General features: G+C 46.9%; 1 protein-coding gene across 2 annotated transcripts in view; it reads right to left on the bottom strand.

Moving 5' to 3' along the window:
• The window catches only part of RNF130 (ring finger protein 130), a 111504-nt gene that overhangs the window by 59239 nt on the left and 27994 nt on the right, over positions 1-24271 (bottom strand). For both annotated transcript variants that reach the window (XM_029049766.1, XM_029049765.2), the window contains exons 2-3: positions 23862-24056; positions 4367-4617 (exon numbers count right to left, since the gene is read on the bottom strand). In XM_029049766.1, the coding sequence (XP_028905599.1) occupies positions 4367-4617; positions 23862-24056 (446 nt within the window). The remainder of the gene's footprint in view (positions 1-4366; positions 4618-23861; positions 24057-24271) is intronic.

Here is a 24271-nt window from a genome sequence, read left to right as displayed (position 1 = left end):
CCTAACACATTGTAAGCACTTAAATACCATAAAAAAAGTTACTGGGGGCCTAAAGTGTAGAACTCCTTGGGACAAATGCCCCCCGACTAGTTCTGGCCAGCCCCAGGTGGAAAGGTACAGACTGAGGAAAAACCAAGCCCTTCAGCCCATCAATCAATGGTATTTATTGAGAGCTTACCGTGGGGAGAGCGAAGTACTTGTGAGGGTACAATACAACAATTATCGGGCAGGGATTGTCTCTATCTGTTGCCGGATTATACATTCCAAGCGCTCAGTAGAGTGCTCTGCACATAGTTAAGCACTCAATAAATGCTACTGAATGAACGGCCTCCTTCAGTTTCTACACTAATGTTGGTATTTGTTAAGCGCTTACTATGTGCAGAGCACTGTTCTAAGCACCGGGGTAGATACAGGGTCATCGGGTCGTCCCACGTGAGGCTCACAGTTAATCCCCATTTTACAGATGAGGTAACTGAGGCACAGAGAAGTGAAGTGATTTGCCCACAGTCAGCTGACAAGTGGCAGAGCCGGGAGTCGAACCCATGACCTCTGACTCCGAAGCCCAGGGTCTTTCCCCTGAGCCATGCTGCTTCCCTAAAGATGTGCTGGAGCTACGTTGGGCCATCTAGACTGCTATTCTGGATTAGGAGTTAACCCCATAGCAACTGTTTTGAATACTTGATTCCCAGGACATATATTCTTAAAATTTTTCCACGGGATTCCACTCCAAACTAGGACATCATCTCCTCAGGACCCCCCTTCTTGGGCATTACAATCAGTTTCACGGCTGCCAAACATCCCTCTTATAAATCCTCCCATCTTCTGTCCCGCCACTCCACCAATCTGAATGAAACCTTTCACGCTGCAAAGGATAAAAAAAGAGTTAAGCCAGGATAGGTTTCCAGACCAACGATTTTAAGGTAGACGGTGCTTCCGCACTAAACCTTGAGACCAAAGCGAGCACAGCGGGGCCTGCAGCCGAGAGGGCACAGCCTGTTCCCCGACCGCAGACCGCACGTGGTTTCTCAAAGATTGGTACAGCAGATGTGAGCGCCTCGCTCAGTAACGGTTACAGAGCAGGTGCTGCACAGAAAGGTCAGCTGCCGAGAGGAGGACCCGAGGCACGGTGCTCCACGGCCGCAGAGTGCATCCATACCCCACCCAGAGGATCCCCTTAAATGCCGGGACAGCCGGGGGGGGGGGGGGGGCGAACTGAACCAAACACCGGCTGAACCAGGCGAGACGGGGGATGACTCAGCTCGCACCGGCACCACGACGGAAAAACAAACCCCGCACCCATCTGCTGAGAGCCGGAAACCTCACATCTGGGCCAAGCAGACGGTTCGGAAGACTGGTCGCCCGCTTGCTGAAGAGGCAGAAGTGACATTGGACAGGCCCCTGGATGGGCGGGCGGCCCTGTGGAGTTCACTGGTCACACTGACTGGGGGAAGGGGGCCAAAAAGGAGTCCCTTAAAAGTTGCCTGCCTCGCTTAAACTAATCTGGGCTCACCAGGAGATCACAAAGTCACGTGGCCTAGTAGAGAAGCAGCGTGGCCTAGTGGGAAGAACAGCGACTCAGAGGGCTTGGGATCTAATCTCGGCTCTGCCAATTCTTTGCTGCGTGGCCTGGGTCAAGCCACTTCACTTCTCCGTGCTTCAGTTTCCTCAACTGTAAAATGGGGATTAAATCCTCCTCTCTCCTATTTAGACTGTGACCCGTAAGGGACAGGGACCGTGTCCAATCTGATTAACTTGTACCTATCCCAGGGTTCAGAACGGTGCTTGACACCATAGTAAGTGCTTAACAAATACCAATACCACGATAGCAATAATTATTATGATAATCGTGACAATTTGTTGTGCAGAACGAACAGAAAAAAGACTTATACTAAGGAAATAATTACTATGTAACAGAATTCTGAGTGCTGTGCTGTAAAAATAAGTCATCAACCTAGAAAAAGGACAGTTCTGAAAAGGACCTGAACCGGGCGGGGCGATCAGCATTAAGTGAGATGCGACTAATCGATCAAGAGCCAACTCCCAGGGCCGGGGGCCGCAGCGGGTGGTCACCCCTCTAGACTGTCAGCTCGCTGTGGGCAGGGGATACGTCTGTTATATTGTTCTACTGTATTCTCCCAGGCGCTTGTTGATACGGGCGATGGCGGTTGGACAAAGCAAGCGCTCAATAAAAACGACCGACAAACCCCACTTTGGGGAAGGACTTGCCTCTTAAGAACGATGACCGTCAGGTGCCGGATTTCCAATCGGATAAACCAGTGACTCACGAACCTAGGGTGGCTAACCACACCTACGCAGGGGAGGAAGTCATTGGGTCCCATGCCACGGGCAAGAGCAGTGGCCTAGTTTTGCTCGGTGAATGCGTCGACACCATCTCACGATCGCCGCCACCCACCTGGCATCCGCCAGACAGAAATGTCCTCGGTGCATCCGCTCTCCAAGCGGTGCTAGATCACCGACTATTTCTCGGTGTGACAGAGGCAACTCGGGGACGACCGAATCGCAGAAACCATTCACACAGTGGTGCTCTGAACAGATCACCATCTGATAAGCCAATCGTGGTCTAGCAAAGTGGCCTCCAAACTGCCAGTTTGGCCAAACAGTAAGAACAATAATAATTCTGGTATTTGTTAAGCAATTACTACGAGCCAGGCACCGTACTAAGCCCTGGGGTGGATACAAGCAAATCGGGTTGGACACAGCCCCTGTCCCAAGTGGGGCTCACGGTCTCAATCCCCATTTTACCGACGAGGAAACTGAGGCCCGAAGAAGTGAAGTGACTGGCCCAAGGTCACACAGCAGACAAGTGGCAGAGGCGGGATTAGAAATCAGGTCCTTCTGACTCCCAGGCCCGTGCACCAGCCATTAAGCCATGCTGCTTCTCTAACCTGTGGGAGAATGAAGACTTCTGCAAGGAGCTCTGCAGCAACAGTACCACAGTCAGTCAAATGTATTTACTGAGCGCTTACTGTGTGCAGAGCACTGTATTAAGAGCTGGGGAGAGTATAATATAACAATATGACACATTCCCTGCCCACAACAAGCTCACAGTTTAGAGTCTACAGTCTACCACAACCCCGCTGGAACAGGAAACTCCAGTCGCCACCGCCAATATCAACAATGAATGCTGTCTACTGGGCAGTCGGTGAGACAACTGGCATGGCCGAAACGATCGAGAACACTGGTCTGTTGCAAATGACGTGGAGATTAAAAGTCGGCTTGAGGCAAAACAATTCCAGCGACACACCATACGGCATCTCGTGACTCAGACAAAAGGGAGACTTCCATAAACCTGGGTTGCTACGTGGACATCACGCTACGGAACATAAGGGCCAGACGGAGGGACGTCAAACGGGAAGGGATCCAAGGTGACGGAGACGGCCACAAAATCAAGGAAGATGTCACTCTTTTCAAGTAGAAACTTGTAAAGATCATTAGGCAAGGAAGCAGGGTGTGTGTTTGCACGCACATACATGTACATATGTAGAAGCAGCGTGGGTTGGTGAATAGAGCACAGGCCGGGGAGTCGGTCACTCGTCTGTTGTTTGACCTTGGCCAAGTCGCTTAGTTTCTCTCTTCCTCAGTTCCCTCGCCTGGCAAATGGGGATTATAGACTGTGAGCCCTGTGTGAGACGGGGACGGTGTCTAACCCGATTACCCCAATCCACCCCAGCGACTACTACAGAGCCTGGAACGTAATAAGTGCTTAACAAATACCACCATTATTATTATTATATGTATACATAAACAAATATGTGTATATAATAGATATATGTCTCAACTGCATTCACTGTGAGTCTCCTCTTTCACGCACTGGCAACCTTTCCAAATCTGTTCATGACCAAAGAAAACAAGACACAATGAAACAGCTGTAGGATCAGGAGTTGAGTTCTACACAGTAAGTTCATAACAATTACTAGTTGAAGAGCCCCCGTCCAGTGACTTTGAGCGGCACGACAGAGGACCTGCAATTTTGGTAGGAGTAAAAACCAGAGAGAATCGTTTCGGAGTGTTTTATGGGAAGGGAAATTAAAAGGGCTGGTGAGAGGCCCGGCCAAAGGAAACTTGGCTCTACTGGTTTCTCGTGGGTGACCCCGCTAAGCCGAGGGGGAAAAACCAGTTCTTCCAGTCTCGCCATTACTAGGTATCTCCCTGGTTTCCCTGCTACTCCTCCCCTAAGCTTCCCAGGGCTGGCTCTCCTCCTGCTGATCGGACCCTGACTGGTCAAAAACTTCCAGGACTTATGCTCAGGCCTTTTTGGAAAGGAACCAACATCCCTGCACCATAAGTATACCGTATACCTCATAAAAACGATGAATTGTTCCAGATGGGAATACTGGTAGCTCACCTGGTTCCTGTCACGTGCATTCGTGTACCGAATCTTCTGTATGAAGTAAAATATCAACCAGGCCGAGGAGATGATCATTAAGACAATAAAGGATATCGACACGAAGACGAGAGAGCCGCGGCTGAAGTTCTTCGGGGGAATGCGAGTTCCGACGGCTATTGTCATGCGCACGGAGATGTTCTTCTCCAGATAAGTCAAAATCTCCTTCCCCTTTGACTCTGTAATCATAACGGCCACAATCTCTCCGGTTCCTGAAATAAAACAAACACGTCCACTCAGGTGGATTCTGCAATCGGTCGGTGGTATTTGTTGAGCACTCACTGTGGGCAGAGTACCATACTAAGTGCTTGGGAGAGTACGGCGGAGTTGGTAGACACGTCCCCTGCCCGCGACGAGCTTACGGTCCAATCGACGGTAAAATTTTAAGATTCATAACAGGAAATATACGGAGGATGGGAGGGTGAACGCCTGAGCGTACCTGGGTTCGGGAGAACAGACTGTCCTTTGTCTGAGCCCATGAATGCCAAGAGGTTTCACCTCAACAAAATGCGGCCAGCCCAGCACCTGCCAACCCCTGGGAAGCAGAGTGATCATAAGCAGGATCTAGTGGCTGTGGGGAGTGGTCAGGGAGGCAACAGTGTGCTTGTTGTGAGCAGGGACGGTGTCTGTGGTTTATCGTACTCTCCCAAGCGCTTAGTATAGTACTCAACAAATACGATTTAATGAATGAATAGTCTGACCGTTCCTTGGAGACGCTGCCAGAAGGAGCAGAGAGGACCTTCCATCAAGACGCAGCCTGGGACGTGTGCCCCAGGGGAAGACAATGGTTGTTGAATGCAGGCGTGGTGCTCAGCATTTATGTAGCCAGCGTGGCATCTTCGTGGATGGAAGTCTTGGGGATGGGAATTGGGGTGGGGGGGGGGGGGAAGTGTTGAAGCGTGAGTCTGTGCGTGTGTCTGTGTGTGTTGGGGTGGGGGCGCTTGCATGACCGGGACACGTGGCTGTCGTTCAGGATCTCAGAGATGCCTGTCAAAGAGGATGCTCCGCAGTGCAGCCCTGCATTTTCCTACCCACTAGGTTCACCATCTATAGATAAACCCTACTGAAACCCAACCGCTCATCGAATTTGCGCCTTGGGGATCGCCGCTGGTTGGGGAGTCCCGCGATATCGCCGAGGAGCGTACTTCCCCGGTCATATGCTTCTCGCAGATAGGAATAAGACGATCCGGAAGTGAATGACTCACTCCCCCAAATATAGGCTAGATTCCCCAGCTACCGAGACAGAAGAAATGAAAAGAGCGTCCATACCTTAAAAGTCAGTCATTTAAAAAAACAAATTAGTCATGTTATTATCATGAAGAAATTATATTTGGAGAGAGTGAGTGAAATATCTCCGGCCCTCTCTACCGAAAAACAAAGAGACGGTGTTAAAGCCAAAATGGTAAAATTGAAAAATGATAACCCCCCCCACCCCTTTATTATTGCAGTTGCAGATTTAAAAGCAATCATAACCACTATACTTCTTTTCCCCGTAGTTAGTTCTAAGGACTTGAAACAATATGACTTGGGGAAAATTCTCAAATAACATAGAGTTGGAATTAATAGAAAAAGGGTAAACCTCAAATTTTGGTCAGCAAATGAACTAAAATACTTTGGATTTGTAAGTTGCTTTTATTTTACTACGGCACTTAACACCCATCTCATTTTATCCTCACAGTATCTCTGTGAGGTAGGGAAAAGTCTCCTATGTAGCCCACATCCTATTTTCCTATTGTTTCCAACAGCTCTCTTTGGGAGCCACATGCAAAGGAGCAGCGTGTCCTAGTAGATAAAAGATGGGCCTGGGAGTCAGAGGACCTGGGTTCTAATCCCGGATCCACCACGTGCCTACCATGTGGCCATGGGCGAGTCGTTAATTTCTCTGTGCCTCAGTTCCCTCATCTCCCAAATGGGGATTAAATATCTGTTCTCCTTCTTACTTAGACTGCAAACCCCAAGTGAGACTTGATGATCTTGTATCTACCCCATCACTTAATTCAGTGCTTGGCACATAGTAGGCACTTAAATACCACAATTATTATTGTTTAATAAAATCATTCAGAAACGCTCATGTCACGATGATGACGACGGAGTCGACCGACGCCTCGGTCCAAGACAGGAAGGCTCTGGGACAAAAAACTTGCAGAAAAGAATCGGTGAGAATGCTAGTGGTTTGTGCTGTGAACTTCACCCTCTCTTCCCTTCCAGGTAAGCTCCCCCAGGAGAGTGGGAGCAACAACAATAACAGGTGAATACATAGTGGGCAGAGGTGCAGCACATTGCAAAGTGTATAAAAAAGTATTATTTTTCATTCATTCATGCATTCAATCATACTTATTGAGCACTTACTGTGTGCAGAGCCCTGTACTAAGCGCTTGGAAAGTACACATCGGCAACAAATAGACACAATCCCTACCCAACAATGGGTTTTTCTGCAGGAATTTAAGATTAGAGATACAACTTCCTTGATGATCATTTATCCTTTAAGTTCTAATGCACTGGCAATTCACACATTTTGTCATGACTATCCACATTCTCGTAAATTCAGAATTCGCTTACCTTGGGGATTTTACTCCTAATTTGCTCTAATTATATGGATAACCTTTTTTTTTTGAACAATTTGTTTTACAAAACCTTGGGTTCAAATCAGCACCCTGTGGAGTCAGAAGGCCCTGGTCTCTAATCCCAGCTCCATCACTTGCCTGCTGTATGACCCTGGGCAAGTCCCTTCACTTCTCTGTGCCTCAGTGACTCTGTCTGTAAAGTGGGGATTAAGACTGTGGGGCATGGACTAGGTCCAACCTGATTAGTTTATATCTATCCCAGTGTTCAGAACAGTGCCTGGCACATAATAAAAGGTTAACAAATACCACTTAAAAAAAAAAGTGTCTGAAATTCAGCCCTGCTGACCTGTTTGGGGCAGAGACGTCCTACCAGCTACAACTATTTTCCAGTTTGACATCTTTCCTTCACACAAAATCCATATTCCCAAACTCAAGTTGCTCTTCCAAACAGGAGATCTGAGATCTTTATAATCAGATAAGTAAGATGATATAAACGAGGAGAATGTACAGTCAAATTACGCTTACCGCCGTATTAGCCCACTCACAGCCCGAGCAGCCCCGTTACAGCGTGATATCAAACGTCATCAACAAACGGCTATTGAGAACTCATAAGGCAGGGGCTGAGAAATTGGGCATTCCATCAGGGCGCAAAGTTGAACAGGCTCACTTCACATTTAAACATTAAACAAAAAGGCGAAGTCGCCAGACTTGTAAACAGAAGCCAAAACACAAAGCAAGCAAAATTCAAGCAAAACTCCTCCTTACGGGATTGGAAGAGAAAGCAATTAAGATGGGATTGACAGAGAAGCCCAGAAGGATATAATTTCCCAAGAACTCTCCCTGGGGGTGTGGGGGGGAGGGTTTTACACTAGAGGCCAAGCAAAAGCGAGCATGGTTTTCTCTCTCGCCGCTAACACAAAGAAGGAAGTGGGCCAAGGTGCGGCTTTCCAGCTGCTGCCAGCTCCTGAAAATGTCTGGCACGATTTTTCGTCGACACGGCCACTGGGGAGACAGAGGATAGGGTAGTGAAATTGGCAGCCAGTAAAGGGCTGGATTGTTTCCCTCTCAGGAGGCTGCAGCAATCTGTAAGGTGATCCACAGCAGGGGCTTTAGGGGGTGCAGAGGATAGCGAAGGGAGGAAGAGAGGGACTTGAAGGAAGGCCAGGACTCCTCCCCAGCCAACGCCGGACGAAAGAAACCTTGCTTCTCAAGGTTTTTTTTGATTGCATGTGGCTCAGAGCCCCCCAGCCACGGAGCTCTGGAGGATAGGGCTCCCTCTTTCATACCCACCATTGCCAGGGAAGAAGCCCAACATCCCAAGAGGCGTAAAGAAAGAGCAGGGAAAAGCCCAAGCTTCACCACACTGGGATACTGAACGGGATCAATCGATCAATCATCTCTATGGAGCGCTCACTGTGGGGGAAGCACTGCATTGAACACTTGGGAGAGTACAATATGACAGAGTCGGCGGAGATGAAAGAACGAATGAATGACATGTTGAGCGTGATCTGGAAATGAAAGCGCTACGGAAAGCCGAGGTAGACGGTCCCCTCCCACAGGGATTTCCCCCTCTCCCACTCCCTCCTGCACTTGGATTTTCATCTTTTACTCAACCCACCCTCAGCCCCACATATCTGTGATTTATTTATTTCTACTAACGTTAGTGTCCCCCTCTAGACTTTAAGCTCACCGTGGGCAGGAAAACGGTCTGCAAACTCTGTTACAGTGTATTCTCCCAGGCATTTAGTACAGTGCTCGGCACACAGTAAGCACTCAACGTATAATGAGAGTAATAATGATTGGGGTATTTGTTATGCACTTGCTATGGGCCAAGCGCTGTTCTAAGTACTGGGGTAGATACAAGTAATCAGGTTGGACACAGCCCCTGTCTCACATGGGGCTCACAGTCTTAACCCCCATTTTACAGATGAGGAAACTGAGGTACAGAGAAGTTATGTGATTTGCCCAAGGTCGCACAGCAGACATGTATGTGGCAGAGCAGGAATTAGAACCCACGTCCTCTGACTCCCAGGCCCCTGCTCTTTTCACTAGACCATGCCGCTTCTCATTTATATAATTGATTGATAGAGGGGCAAAGAGACATTATCCGCTTTAATCTAGGTTTGGTCTTGGTGGACTTCTGAGGGATCATTTCTACCAACTCTTGGACTGTACGCTCCCCCAATTCTTAGTACGGTGCTTTACACACAGGAAGCACTCAATAACCAATTGATATACCACTTCCAAGGAAGGAATCATTTTTATCAGAAAATCCTTGTTTTCATCCGAATCTCAGGAGAAATATGCTTCAGGAGGAAGAAGATAATTGGGAAGCATATTAATTAGATCACGGCTGCTGCAAATATGGAACTCAGACCTCTGCATCTGGCCTCTCCACCCACTGACTGTTTATTCCACATTTCTGGAGCTCTGTAAACTGAGGACTCACTACTTTCTAATTATAAAAGGGGATACTGCTCCTCCCACTTCCCGCCAGTGAACATATTTTCAAGTCTTTTCTAAAGTCTTCACCTCATGCAATAAATATCTAATCGGAAACCGATTTGTCGCTTAAAAATGATACAACCCTATTCTATTGGACTCTGCCACTTTTATCATTTCCTTAAACAAAGCAAAATAATGCTGTCTGTCAATTCCTCAGTGAAGTGATTGCAATTACCACTTTACACCCCTTAGTAGGTTACGACACTGGTTCCAGATATCTCTGTGTAAACCCGGTGTCCTAATTTTCCATAAAGTAGAACACCCTAAACTCTAAAATGATGAGGGATTAAAAGTTTTTTTAGAGCTCCAAATTGAACGGAAGAGTTTTCTCAAACCCAATTCCTTTTCGCAGATATATTGACAATCTGAACTCTCAGGAAGCTGTTCATGTGAGCCTCACTTTTCAAAAATAGGTTATTACTCTGCAAACTCAGTTCATTACTGTGAGCTCTCCTGTTCTCAGAGGTAAAATATCAGACTATCGTCAGGCTTAAAGAGGAAAAAATCACGTCGTTTCTGCCGAGGAGGTGCCACAGATGTATATGGATTCTATTAAACGTCTTTTTGTTCCTCTCCGTTAAATTCCCCTGCTCCTTCGCTCTGCAATAGCCCAGCATCAAAAGGTAAGTCATGTTATGATCCAGTGCTTTTCCCCAAAGTGGGGATGCTTAAGTGGTTTATTGATCTGGGAGAGTGAATTTTTTTATGGTATTTAAGTATTTACTACGTGTCAGGCACTGTACTAAGCGCTGCGGTAGTTAGGAGCTGACAAGGTTGGACCACAGTCCCCTGTCCCACACGGGGCTCCCGATCTTAATCCTCATTTTACAGACGTAGTAACCGAGGCACGGGACAGAGAAGTGACTTGCCCAAGGTTCACAGCGTAGGCAAGTGTGGATCTGGCATTAGAACCCAGGTCCTTCTGATGCCCAGGCCCGTGTTCTATTCACTAGACCACTCTCTGACAAAAAGTTAACTACAACCTCTAACCTGGTTAAAATGAAATCCTTCCTTCTCCAGGCTAATCAACTTTCTTGTTGTACTTCTTCTCCCTCTCCTGTCCCCTCCTCTACTCAGGTGGGAAGGAAGGACCGGGAGAATAAAATGTTAACTAAACGTTAACTAAATCTGGTGCAAAATTAAAGGCTATCAATTAAAATAATCACTAAGGAACCTCCAGCTAAAGGTGGGGCTTGCGGTTCATTTGGAACGTGTCTGCTAACTCTCTTGCACTGGACTCTCCCAAGGTGCTTAGTACAGCGCTCTGCACATAGTAAGCCCTCAATAAATACCACTGATTGGTTGACTGTTCCTGCTGGGGCACAGAGTGCAAGGAGTGAGTGGGGAGGGCCCGGGACAGCCCCTTGCAGGGAAGTTCTGTACCCACGTTAGCCAGCCGAAGGCAGCATCGGGGCTAGAATCCAGGACTGCCGATCCTCAGAACAGTGACCTCTCCATTGGACCGACTGCACGGCAAAGGTCTACGGAAGAAGGAAACGGGCTCAAGCAAGGAGTCCCAAGGAAACTGAACCTTTGAGAGTAGAAGATGACGTCGCTCACCCTTCACACAAATGGAGCGGAAGGTGGGAACGGTGGATGCCCTCCCCTCGGGGCAAAATGGCGTGGCCCCCCCGCAACCAGGCGGGAGGGGACAAGAAAAGGATGGGAGAGGGTAGGCAACAAAGAGAAATGGGAAACGGAGGGGACAAAGGGGAAGGGCAAGGTGGTCTCAGAAGAGGCCACGGCCGACTCACCCCACACAGCAGCAATTGCTACTCATTCATTTTCCATTCGAGGAGCGTACCTTACCCACACCCACATCCTGACACTACCATGTGACCCGACAGACGACTTGGCTGTGGGCATCCCCGACTGGGTTTGAAGTTCAGGTATGCAAGGCTCCAGTTGTGTCCATTTACATGTCCCTGATGAATGCAAAGAACAATACTGAATATTCAGCCCTGCTATACTCTTGATGATGGAAAAACGACCTGACAAGGCCCTCCCAATTCTGGTCCAACCAGCCATTTCATCATTCATTCATTCATTCAATCGTATTTATTGAGCACGTACTGTGGGCAGACACTGTACTAAGCGCTTGGAAAAGTACAACACAACAATAAACGGTGACATTCCACATCCACAACGAGCTTACAGTCTATTGTGGGGGAGACAGACATCAATACAAATAAGTAAAATTACAGATATGTACAAAAACGCTGCGGGCCTGGGAGACGGGCAGAGCAAAGGGAGCAAGTCAGGGCGACGCAGACGAGAGTGGGGGGTGAGCAAAAGTGGGGCTCGGTCTGGGCAGGCCTCTTGAAGGAGATGGAAGGAGGGGAGACTAATTATGGAAGGTTAACATTTTTTTATGGTATTTGTTAAGCGCTTACTACGTGCCAGGCACTGTACTAACGCTGGGGTAGATACAAGCTGGTCAGATTAGACACTATCCTTTCATTCAATAGTATTTATCGAGCGCTTACTATGTGCAGAGCACCGTACTAAGCGCTTGGAATGTACAATTCGGCAACAGATAGAGACAATCCCTGCCCAATGATGGGCTTACAGTCCCTGACCCACATGGGGCTCATAGTCTTAATCCTCATTTTACAGATGAGGTAACTGAGGCACACAGAAGTGAAGTCACTTGCCCAAAGTACCACAGCAGACAAGTGGCGAAACCGCCATTGGAACCCAGGTCCTCCTGACTCCCGGACCCACGCTCTATCCACAAGGTCACGCGGCTTCTCAAGTTCGAGTTATCTTCCCACATCGCGTGATCGGGTTTTGGATCAGAATGCCTTTCAAGTCCATATGTTTTCAACACATTTCCCTTGAGCCCCCAAGAAGGACGGGATGGGCAGATTCCCATGACCGTAGCCAGTTTCTTCCTGGGCAGCACCATCTGAGCAGGAAAAGGAGGCCAGAATGAAGCTCTGAAAGCTACACCTATCCTTATGTGGACAGAAGGTAAATCAGTGTGAAAAGGCCAGCGGGGAAATCTGTGTCTTATTTTTAGGATATTATTTTTTTAGTGCAGCGTGAACGAATGAAGGGGAGAGAAAGAGTTGGGCAGGCGGATAGGCCATCACATAGGGACAAAGGGATACAAGTACTAGCAACAAGCAGAATCCTACCGCTGACCTTATAACTTACTCTTCTATACTTTGGCACTTATTCATTCATTCAACAGTATTTATTGAGCGCTTACTATGTGCAGAGCACTGTACTAAGCGCTTGGAATATACAAATCGGTACCAGATAGAGACAGTCCCTGCCTTTTGACTGTAAGCCTAATCGGGGGAGACAGACAAGAACAAGAACAATAGTGGCCTCGACAAGGAGGCTTAGGCATACTTGGTGTTTTATTTAACTCAAAGGCCATATGAAGATGGAACCACAGAGGCGGTTCAAAAAAAATCCCGAGCCAAACAGGCGGCAACAAAAGGTTAGAGCACGTTATTTCCGATTGGCAGTTCAGCCCAGGGACATTAAAAAATGGCTCGCAGTTTGAATCAGCAGTGTCTCCGCCAGTCACAGTGAAGATCGGGGTACAATTTAACAGGGAAAACTGTGTTGAACCACTGTAAAATCACCACCGCTAATATGCAAGTACAGTCGGCTCTCCCGGAATGCTTGTTTTTCACTACCCGTTTGGGAAAGGGTGCCGCTGGCAAACTAGTCAACGCTCTTCTGACAACTCCGGTCTGTCTGGAGGGAACGTGGTGTGATGTCCGGAGAAATGGTTTTGCGTCGTCATGGGAGAGGGGTGTCCAGGCATTATCGCTAGACTGTTCTTTAACGTGGGATTCATCAAAAACGTAAGCCCCACAGTGTTGGAGACCTACCTCCATCTCACTACAGCTTCAGCACGACATGCGTGAGCCTGAAAGCTAAATGATAAGAACCTAGCAGTTTGATCATCTACAGGAGTCTGCAGAAAGGATGTGCCTTGCAGTATTTTGTATTTTGTTTCCAAAAGAGGGTTGAAATGCCATCAGGATTCAAGAGCCCCATGTTTCCAGTGGTTTTAATCAGCACCTGATCATTTGACCGTCCACCTTCTGAGATTGTGGGGAGGGAAAGAGGGTTTTTTACTTCTGCTGGACTTTCCCAAGTGCTTATAAAAAAAGTGTGCTGCCCTCAGAGTAGGTATTCAAATAACTTTCCACGACTGCTAGTGGGATGAGGTGAAATACTAGCAAAGGATGCTGCATTTGTCTCTTCTGCTGATATTATGTCTAGGGAACTAGACAGACCATTTGACTAATTTATTTTACTTGAAAACATAAATGCAACATTCTCGACAGGAAAAATGATACATTCTGCTTCTATTAGGCTGCCTACCGATCAAGTTGTTTAATCCAAATTTAAGCTCCGGGCTTTTACCAGCAGAATATGGAGAACGAGACGGATCATTATTTATCATACAAAGGCTAAACTTAAAAGGAAACGACTTCTCCACGCAGCTAAACTTCTTACAAATCACACTTCCCATCGGTGCAAAGTAGGCATGGTAATTTCAGCTACTTAAATGGCTCCAAGCTTTTTGGTTCTCTAACAACGGTAAAATGGGTCACGGATCCACTTGACAAGCTGTGAGTTCCAATACAACAAATTTATTCGCTCAAATTTCATCCCACACTTAATTCTAAGCAAAGTACCGTAAGAAAAATAACATGCACATTGATTGTGCTCTGTCTTTTGTTAATTTTCACCTTGTGGTACACATTATCACATTTTCGAAAATCACTGAGCATAGTACAATATTCGGTACCGGAGGGGTTCTTAGATGTGAATTGAGAAATGTGACATTTTAAAGTGGGAAGCCATTTTACCCACAATATTGTTGGACACAGCAAAGTGTTTCGTTAATGTCCACCCAGTTCTCCCATAAATTAAACTGGGAGCCCAAAGTGGGACGGGGACCGGGTCCAACCTGATTATCCTGTATCCACTCTAGCACGTAATATACTTGATACATATGGTAATTCCAACATTACTATGATTATTATGACACCAGGGCTGCATTTTGCAGGACCTCACGAGGGAAACGACCCCCCACCGGGTACTGCTCACTCACTATGATGCCATGAGCCGACATACATTCTCCTTGATAACCTGGCAGGCTGAGCCCCAACAGGCTTGTGGTGCGGGAAGAACATCCCCTAATTTCCTAATCACATTTGAGCCAAAATGCACCTTGAAAGCATATGTCATGGCAGAAGTGAGGATAGTAACAGCATGGCCTAGTGGGGAGAGCCTGGGTTGGGAGTCAGAAGGACCTGGGTTCTAATCTGGGCTCCACCAATTGTCTGCTGTGTGGCCCTGAGCAAGTCACTTGACTTCCCTCTGCCCTTTTACCTCATCCGTAAAATGGGGAGTAAGACTGCGAGCCCTCTATGGGACAGGGACTGTGCCCAACCTGATCACCTTGTATCTTCCCCAGCACTTAATAGAGTGCCTGACACATAGTAAGCACTTAACAAATGTGATTAAAAAACAAAACAAAAAACACCAAATACCTTCAAAAGTCACCGGATATATTGGATATCTGGCTCATTAGTCATGAAGCGACATTAAGTGGGGTCCTGAATTGGTCTGGCCCGTGAGTGAGAACCAGACTTGCCACGCTGTAGCGGAAGGGATATTTAGAAGGGCATTCTCCCCATGTGCAATCATGATTATACAATAATTGAAAACCACTAAGCAATAAAAACAAAATTGCACTTCTAAAGTTTTGCAGAATAGGAGGACAACTTGAACTTTTCCACATGGTGCCCAGAGGATCACCTTTTGATTCAACAGGCCCACTTTGACTCCATCTGGGCCCAGAGTGACCTTGATCTTCAGCTCATTTTGGCAATAATTCACGAGATCCCATCCAAAGAATGAATGATTGGAAACTTGTGCTTGTCAAAGTAGAAACACAAGCGTGCGAGTGCAACCTTCGGCCCAGGCTGGCATTAGCCTACTACTACTACTACTACTAATGATGGTATTTGTTAAGGGTTCACTATTTGCCAAGCACCGTTCTAAGCGCGGATCCAAGTTGAGCCCAAGGATGATCATAAACTACTTTGTTGGTCTGGGTCCAGTTGGACCCAGGAGGAGGCCTGGTGTTTGCAACCCTCTTTTCCCCCCATTTCCCTCTGCTCCTCCCCCTCTACCTTCCCATCCCCTCAGCATTGTACTCGTCCGCTCAACTGTATATATTTTCATTACCCTATTTATTTTGTTAATGAGATGTACATCGCCTCGATTCTATTTAGTTGCCATTGTTTTTACGAGATGTTCTTCCCCTTGACTCTATTTATCGCCATTGTTCTCGTCTGTCCGTCTCCCCCGATTAGACCGTAAGCCCTTCAAACGGCAGGGACCGCCTCTATCTGTTGCCGACTTGTTCATTCCAAGCGCTTAGTACAGTGCTCTGCACATAGTAAGCGCTCAATAAATACTATTGAATGAATGAATGGGATATAATGTTGGTATTTGTTAAGCGCTTACTATGTGCAGAGCACTGTTCTAATCGGATATGTTGCCGACCCAACCTTAAAACATAGAGCTAGGCCCATTCTAGTATACTCTACTCTCCCAAGTGCTTAATACAGTGCTCTGCACCTAGTAAGTGCTCAATAAACGACAGACTGAACCATTTGCACATCTCATTTATTTATTCAGGCTAGATTTTTCCCATACTCCTCCTCCGGCTGCTTGTATGGATATTCTACCTCCTACGCCCACTGTGCCCGGGTCCCCCATTAGTCGGTCAGCTCCTTGAAAGCCGGGCTCATCTCCTTTACTTCCTCCGCACTCTCCCAAGCTCCTAATACAGTGCTTTGCAGAGAGTAGGCGCTCAGTACCTACTATTAAATGAATCATGAACGGCACACGTCCACTCGTTTGTTCTCCACGACTGCTAGGAGTGCAAGCAGAGTATGGGAATGGTTTTGCCTGCCGGAGCTTAGGGAGAAGAATCACAGGCAGCAAGTGACCTCGGAAGACTCTGCCCCACCCCAGCAGAGTGACCTGCCACGTGGAAGAGACGCTGTCACTCCTCCGAGTCCCCCGGGGTTTCCTGGAAACATGGCGCGTGCTTCATAATGTCTTTCTCCCTCTCTAGACTGTCAGCTCCTTGTGGGCAGGGAGGGCTCAACCCCGTCTGAGCAGTGAGGAGTCTGGAAATGGTTCCTTCAGCCACCGTGTTCTGCTGTTATTCTGCTGCTACTCTATTCAGTAGCCTAGGGGATGGAAAACGGGCCTGGGAGTCAGAAGGATCTGGGTTCCAAACCCTGTTCTGTCTCGACCTTGGGCAAACCACTTCACTTCTCTGGGCCTCGGTTACCTCATCTGTAAAAAAACGGGGATTAGGATTGTGAGCCCCACGTGGGAAGCAGCGTGGCTCAGTGGAAAGACCACGGGCTTGGGAGTCAGAGGTCATGGGTTTGAATCCCGGTTCTGCCACTTGTCAGCTGTGGGACTGTGGGCAAGTCACTTAACTTCTCTGTGTAAACTTCTCTGTAAAATGGGGATTAAGACTGTGCGCCTCACGTGGGACAACCTAATTACCCTGTATCTAACCCAGCGCTTAGAACAGTGCTCTGCACATAGTAAGCGCTTAACAAATACCAACATTATTAGAACACTGCCTGGCACATAGTAAGTGCTTAACAAATACCACAATTATCATTACTATTACCGTGTCCTCGTGTTCTTATATTCTGTCCTTAACTCAAACGTCCTTGTGGGGCTTCGCCCGATCAACCCCAACCCCCACAGCTTCATCTGAGGCTGTGAGCTCCTCCACCATGGGACAGAGAACACCTTCTTTTTCCTTTTCCCCAGTGTTTAGCACAGTGCTCCGTACTCCACAGGCACTCAATAAATACGACTGAATGAATGTGCCTGGAAGCCATATACCCCACACCCTAAACGGGGACTGCCTTGTAAACGGTTCCTTTAACTTTGCTATGCTTTCTTTATAATGGATAGGCTATTCAGACTTTTGTAGTCAACCCCAAAACTGCCCTTTAAAAACTGTAAATTTGGGCACCATCTCTCTTAAGGTGTCACCACTGAATCCAAGTCGCCGCAAAAAGCGGTAAATGTGTGCATAAGGAAAAAGAACCCCACAGATGAGCCCCGTTGGAACTATCCAAGAGCCAGGACAAAATATTACCTTCTCTCCCCCAGCACATATCCGCTAACTACATTAAAATAATCTATCCTGCTAAGTAATGAGTAAAACCACGGCTTAAGCTGCCTTCCTGTCAGTGATGTCACGTAAAAACTGCTTTGGGAAAGATGTCCTCTGATCACCCAAAGAAGGGCATTCGTTAGAAGGAACATGATCCAGGTATCGAACCATCTGTATATAAAGTGGAAGTGATCTCCGTCTGCGTCTCCAGTGAGCAATCCGACTGGCTCGGAGACGTGTCCCGAGCAGTTATTGGTCGGGAGGGCCGGGCCCCGGGAAGGGCAGAGGCAAGAGCAACGAGGAAGGCCGTAAGCTCCTTACGGGCAGGGACCGGGTCTACTCAACTCTACCGCGTGCTTAGTACAGCGCTCCGCACGCAGAAAGCACTCAGTAAATACCAGTCGGTCGAACAGTCAGTGTTTATTGTGGGTGGGGCGCTGTACTAAGGTTTGGGCGAGTACGACCCGACAATATCACGGACACATTCCCTGCCTACGACGTGATCGATCGACTGGAGAAAAGGAAAGGAGGAAGAAGTAGGCTAGTGGAAAGAGCAAGGGCCTGGGAGTCAGAGGACCTGGGTACTGAGCCCGGCTCCGTCACCTGTCTTCTGTGTAACCTCGGGCAAGTCACTTAACTTCTCTGAGCCTCTGGTCCTTCCTCTGCAAAATGGGGATTCAATACTTGGGCTCCCTCCGACTTAGACGGTGAGCTCCGCGTGAGACCTGAAGATCTTGTATCTACCCCACTGCTGCTGTTTCTGTATTTATTGTTTTTGTTTTATTGCTGTTGTTTTTGTCTGTTTCCCCCGATTAGACTGTAAGCCCGTCAACGGGCAGGGACTGTCTCTATCTGTTGCCGATTTGTATATCCAAGCGCTTAGTACAGTGCTCTGCACATAGTAAGCGCTCAATAAATACTACTGAATGAATGAATGCTCAGAACAGTGCGTGGCACTCAGCATCTAACAAATAAAACAATCACTATTATTTAGGGAAGAAGAGGGGGAATTAGGGAGTCCAGGAGGCTGTAACCATAAACACATCTCTGGGAAGAGGTCCCTGGTTACTGTCCTTACAGTGGCGGTTTCGGAGACTGCATTTCTATCTCAGTCGGCTTATATTGTTGCTTCTTCCAAAACGCGGTGGGTCCACAGCCTCCTTGGGAAGCACCTAGCAAGATGTTCAGTGGCAAGAATAAATACAGATAGAAACGCTGGGCTTTGCCACTGTGGCTACTCTAAGTCCTCTAGACTGTAAGCTTGTAATTGTTGTGGGCAGGGAATCTGTCCGTTATACTGTCATATTGTCCTCTCCCAAGCATTTAGTACAGTGCTCTGCACATAGTAAGTGCTCAGTAAACAGAACCGACTGACTGGCCTCGACCCAATTTTTTTATTATGGTTATTATGGTTTCTGTTAAGCACTTATGTGTCAATCGCTGCCCTAAACGCTACTGTAGATGCAAGATAATCGGGTCAGACACAGTCCCGAACCCCCGTGTGGCTCAAAGTCTAAACAGAAGCGAGTACAGGGATTGACTCCCCATTTTCGAGTTAAGGAAACTAAAGCAGAGAGGATTTAAGTGACTTGGCCAAGGTCACAGAGCAGGCCAACGGCAGAGTGGAATCACAACTCAGGTTCTCTGAATCCCACAACCGTGCTCTTTCCACTAGGCCACGCCGCTTTCCAGCTTTTGACCAACGTGACTGTAACAGTGGGGACGGTGGCAATTATTTCTAATTTTACCTGTTCCTACTCCTCCCCCGGCTCCACGGCATGCATGCTGGTTTTGTGGAACATGTGGCTGGGTGAGAAAGATTTCTGTTCCCCTCAATTTCTTCCAATCCCCGGAACGGGTCAGTTCGTTTTTAAACTAAAGACAGCAACATGACGGCTAGCAAGACTTAAAAGAATACCTCTGAACCTATTTAAAAACACTCCCCTTCATCGAGTCAAATCGTTTTCATTATGAAACAAACTGGAGGAGAAAGCCAACCATTCTAATCCATGGAGGCCCCATAATTTTAAAGATAATTAAGATAAATCATAACTATACTCTTCTTCCTGCCTTTCTTCTTCTTCTTTTCTCTCTGTCTCTCTCTTACACATACTCACACATTAAGCTCCTTGAAGGTAGAGATTATGTCTACCAACTCTACTGTACTTTCCCAACACTTAGTACAGTGCTCTGCACATAGCAAGGGCTCATAAATCCCACCGACTGACTGATATGTGTGAATAAAATGTGTACCTGCTCGCCACCCCGATCTATTACAAACTCTGGGGCCCTTACGGTGACCAGGTCTTCTTTCATAGTTCTCTCGTACGCCCTTAGTATAGGGCTCGGCACACAGCGTGCACTCAACAAATACTACTGAAAGAACGATCATCCCGGGACGCTGCACTTTATTTACCAGAGCTGAAATTACGCTTACTACATTTAAGCCATTCCTGTTTTGAGGATCTATTTCTGAACAACTGTAATGGGTTCTTGACAACCACTTTAAAAGGAGTGGTCAAAAAATGGAAAGGGGGAGGCAACCCTTTTGCAAATAAGAGAAAATAAACATCTCCCTGCTTTAAATGATTTCTTCCTCTCAAAATCCAATTCTACTGAAAGGAACAAGCAGTCATTTGAGAATCACGCCGTGGACAGGGATAACACAAATTCCTCACGTTGGTCTGATAGTACTCTATAATCTTAATGGGTATCAGCTGATATTCCATATGCACTAATGGAACAAACTGATTATGGACTAGGTCTTTAGTAGGCTATTAGGGGGTGATTTTGAAGGGTGACCGAGTCATTTTTCTTCCCTATAAATCTATAAAAACGCATGGGTCTGAGACTCCATTCCCCGAAATGCTGGGATCAAGTTTTTCTGGGACCTTAAGTGATCGTAACGATGCCTTTGCAGTGAATAAGAAAAATCTTTAGAGCGATGGCCGCTGACGCGAGAAACAGGAGTGCATTGCCAACTGCAACTTCTTAGTAAGACCCATGGCCCCACAGGTCACAGATCATGCTTGTTTTGACTGAAAACTAGAAAAGAGTTTTCTGTTCCCAGATCCCAACTCCCCAGACACGGCCCGTCTTTTGTTGTCTGAAATACTTTCATCCCATTTTCTTCACTGTGGTTTTGTGATATGTAAAATGACATCATCTGGAGAGCTCGATTTCTGAGGGAGTACTTGATTTTTCTTCATCATCACAAGTTAAAAAAAGACATTTAAAGAAGTGGGTTCGCCCCGCCCCGCCGCCCCCACGAAGGGGACGGGCTATTAAATATAGAGGATTTGGAGAGCAAAGGAATGGAAATTATAGGGAACAGCTAAACAAAAAACGTACTCGCTTTAAGTGGACTCTAACTTTCTGGTCTCGATGTACTAACAGCCTTTTTGCCCAAATTGCCCTACATCCATATCTCAGAGACCTTTGAGGTGAGCCAGGAAAAACTGTCCAAATGGTCTAGATTCTGTAAACTGAGATAAAGCCATCTCTATTCCAATGCACAAATAAGACTTTTCTTCGTAGCATTTATAAAGTTTCCCAGAACACTAACCTTTAAACTTCCTTCTTACTGTTTGTGCCAGAAAACTTTTGTTGTGTTAAGAGGATAAAGGGGAAAGTGTGGATGATGGCACTGTGAGAGATCTGAAAGGCTCATAGGGTGTTAGCCTCTGCAAATATGGTTTTGGCATTCGTTTCTGGAATGCACCCAGAGGTGCTCTAGACTGTAAGCTCGTTGTGGGCAGGGAACGTGTCCACCAGCTCTGCTATATTGTTCTCACCCAGGTGCTTAGATACAATGCCCTGTACACGGTAAGCGCTCAATCAATACCCCTGCTTCACTGTTCTTCACCGTACTCTCCCAAGCACTTAATACATTGCTTGCCACGCAGTAAGTGCTCAATAAATACGACTGAATGAATGAATGGGGAAAAAAATGACTCTGAGGATCTACAGTCTTAAAACAAGGGAAGTTAAACTGTCATACGGTCGGTTATTCAAGAGATAGCTTGCAACCTGAAAAATCTGATGAGATTTGTTCCTTTAATGAAATACCCAGACCATTTCAGGCATCCAGACAGATAGCGTTATATTTCCCAAAGCCCTCTCCAGCCCAAGATACTTCAGTCCCTCCCAACGGTGATCACTCTAGGCCGTAAGCTCCTTACGGTCAGGGATCATTACCTACCAACTCCACTGCTCTTTATTCTCCCAGGAACTTTGTACAGCGCTCTTACGTACATATCGTTAAATTACATATTATAAATGATTGTTTATATTAATGTCTGTTTCTCCCTTGTGGGTAGGTTTCGTGACTACCAACTCGGTGCTTTTATGGACATATCTTTACATTATATATTATATATATGGGCAGGGAATGTGGCCACTAATTCTGCTATATTAAACTCTTCCAAGAGGTTAGTACAGTATTCTGCGCATAGTAAGCGCTCAATAAGGACCACTGATTGCTCTACACACGGTAAGCGCTCAATAAATCCACGAATGGATTGACCAAAATATATATCCCTATATTCCCAACTATACATATCTATTTAGGAAATTTTCCAATTCCTTTCTCATGAAATGCAAGAGCCAGTCCTCATAAAGTCAGGGGAGGGGTTTGAATGATTTCTGCCTCTTAAAAATCAATCAATGACATTTATTGAGCACTTACTATTTGCAGAGCACTGTACTAAGCACTTGGGAGAGTACAGTACAACAGAATTAGTGGACATGTTCCCTGCCCACAACAAGCTTACAGTCCAGAGGACAGAATACAGTGGTCCTCTGGCATTCACAGATGCTCTGCTGATCATTCGACCTGTTGGCATTGGGCTGTTCCATATTCGTGGCCATGGCAGGACCTGGGCTGGCCTCCACCCCCTGCTTTCTCTTTGGTCGCCAGCAGCCTCAACCCTGTCTGTTCAGTGACTGCCCTTCATTCATTCATTCGTATTTACTGAGCACGTACTACGTGCGGAACACTGTACTAAGCACTTGGGAGAGTACGATATAACAATAAACGGACAAATTCCTCTTCCCTGCCTCTAACCAGCCAAAAGCCTGGATGGTTAAGAGTTGTTGGATAAACCCGGTAGCTGCTGGAGGGAGCAGACGGTATTAAGCGACTGCATCTCACTGGAGGGGATTTCGCTAACCAATCGCTCATGGATAAGGGGGGATTATTATACAAACACCTTCGGTGCCCTGGGGTTGGTAAATGCATGGCTGCAGGCCAACCTACTAGTCATATATCTGCTGAAAACAGGGAGCTCTTATATCCTTTCGGCAGCCTGATCTTGCTTCCAAGGCAAAAAGAAATGAACTGGAAAAAAACGGGCCTCGGCGCCAGGGAGGGAATCCTGATGGGGGTTGGGGCCACTTATCTCCCAGTAGAGCTTCCTGTCCGCCTGGTCACCAACCAGCTGAGGCGGGCAGAAATCAGGCACCGGACCGATCGGGAGCCCGTCGCCGTCACTGATGACCGGCATGACCTTTGAAGAACCCGCTGGACACCCCAGAGAAGAAGGCGGTGGAGAGGAGGGGAGACCTGCCCCTGTCACCTCAGGAGTTCCCGTCAGCAGCCATGCCCTAGCCGGAGCCAGAAGGCTCCCCAGCCCCTACAGATCTCGATATCCCCAGCCCTAGGGTGCCCCGAAGCCACCATGGGATTCGGAGGTGCAGCCGAGAAATGCGGGGATTAGGTGCTTCCCAGCTGATCGGGATCCTGCCCGTTTCGGTATTTTGCTGCAAGATGAAAGCTTGCGTTTCATCATGCGGCATAAAGCCAGAGTCGAAGGGCATCTGTATTGGTGAAGTGAAGAGCTCCGTCCTTAACGTAACTGGAAAACCCTGGGATCGCAAGACTCTTTCTTTGTCTATCTATTCTGGAGAAAAGCTATCTGCACTGTGAGAAAGTGTGAGAAACTTTTTAAGGCTGGACAGGACACCCACCGCCGGGAGAGAAGAGCTACAGACAGAAAAACCGGAATAGGAGAAAATCGCTACTCAAAGGATAGAGAATATCCCCTGAAGTAAATATACATCATTAAATGCATTCATCCTAACAGAGAGCAGATTCAGCGTAGGTCAACGTCTGTCCAAAATTCCACATGTTTAGAAGGTTTCTGGAGGAAACATCCCTCTACTTAAATACCCCTTCATTCCTATTTACCTGGGTGAGTCATAGTGACAGGCTCTCCATTGGATATATTGTTATAGATGACCACAGCAGTCGCATTGTGGGACGCTGCCCGTAATATTTTCTCTCTAAACGTACAGTTTCCTCGTTGCAGCAAGGCAATCCACTGTTTGACATTAGGCGGGACGTGGAAACGTGTTTGAGGATCACAGCCCAAGTGATCTGCGACTAAAAGGAGAAAAAAAAAAAATCAGTTTCGTTCATATGGATACAAACAAAAAAGCCACTTTTCCTGTTGGCATTAAAGTGATTGGATATGCATTCTTACATACGTGAAAGAGGCGTGAACCTTTGCTTTTTAAAATAGTGTTCTGTTGCATACATAAAATTGTATTTGGGAAATTAGGATTCCTTTCAAGCTATTTCTAACCACCGAAATGATC

This window comes from Ornithorhynchus anatinus, chromosome X1 (assembly GCF_004115215.2).
Source record: "Ornithorhynchus anatinus isolate Pmale09 chromosome X1, mOrnAna1.pri.v4, whole genome shotgun sequence".
Classification (NCBI taxonomy): Eukaryota; Metazoa; Chordata; class Mammalia; order Monotremata; family Ornithorhynchidae; genus Ornithorhynchus; species Ornithorhynchus anatinus.
Note: the sequence above shows the minus strand (reverse complement) of the source record. Positions and strands in the feature narration are given on the sequence as shown.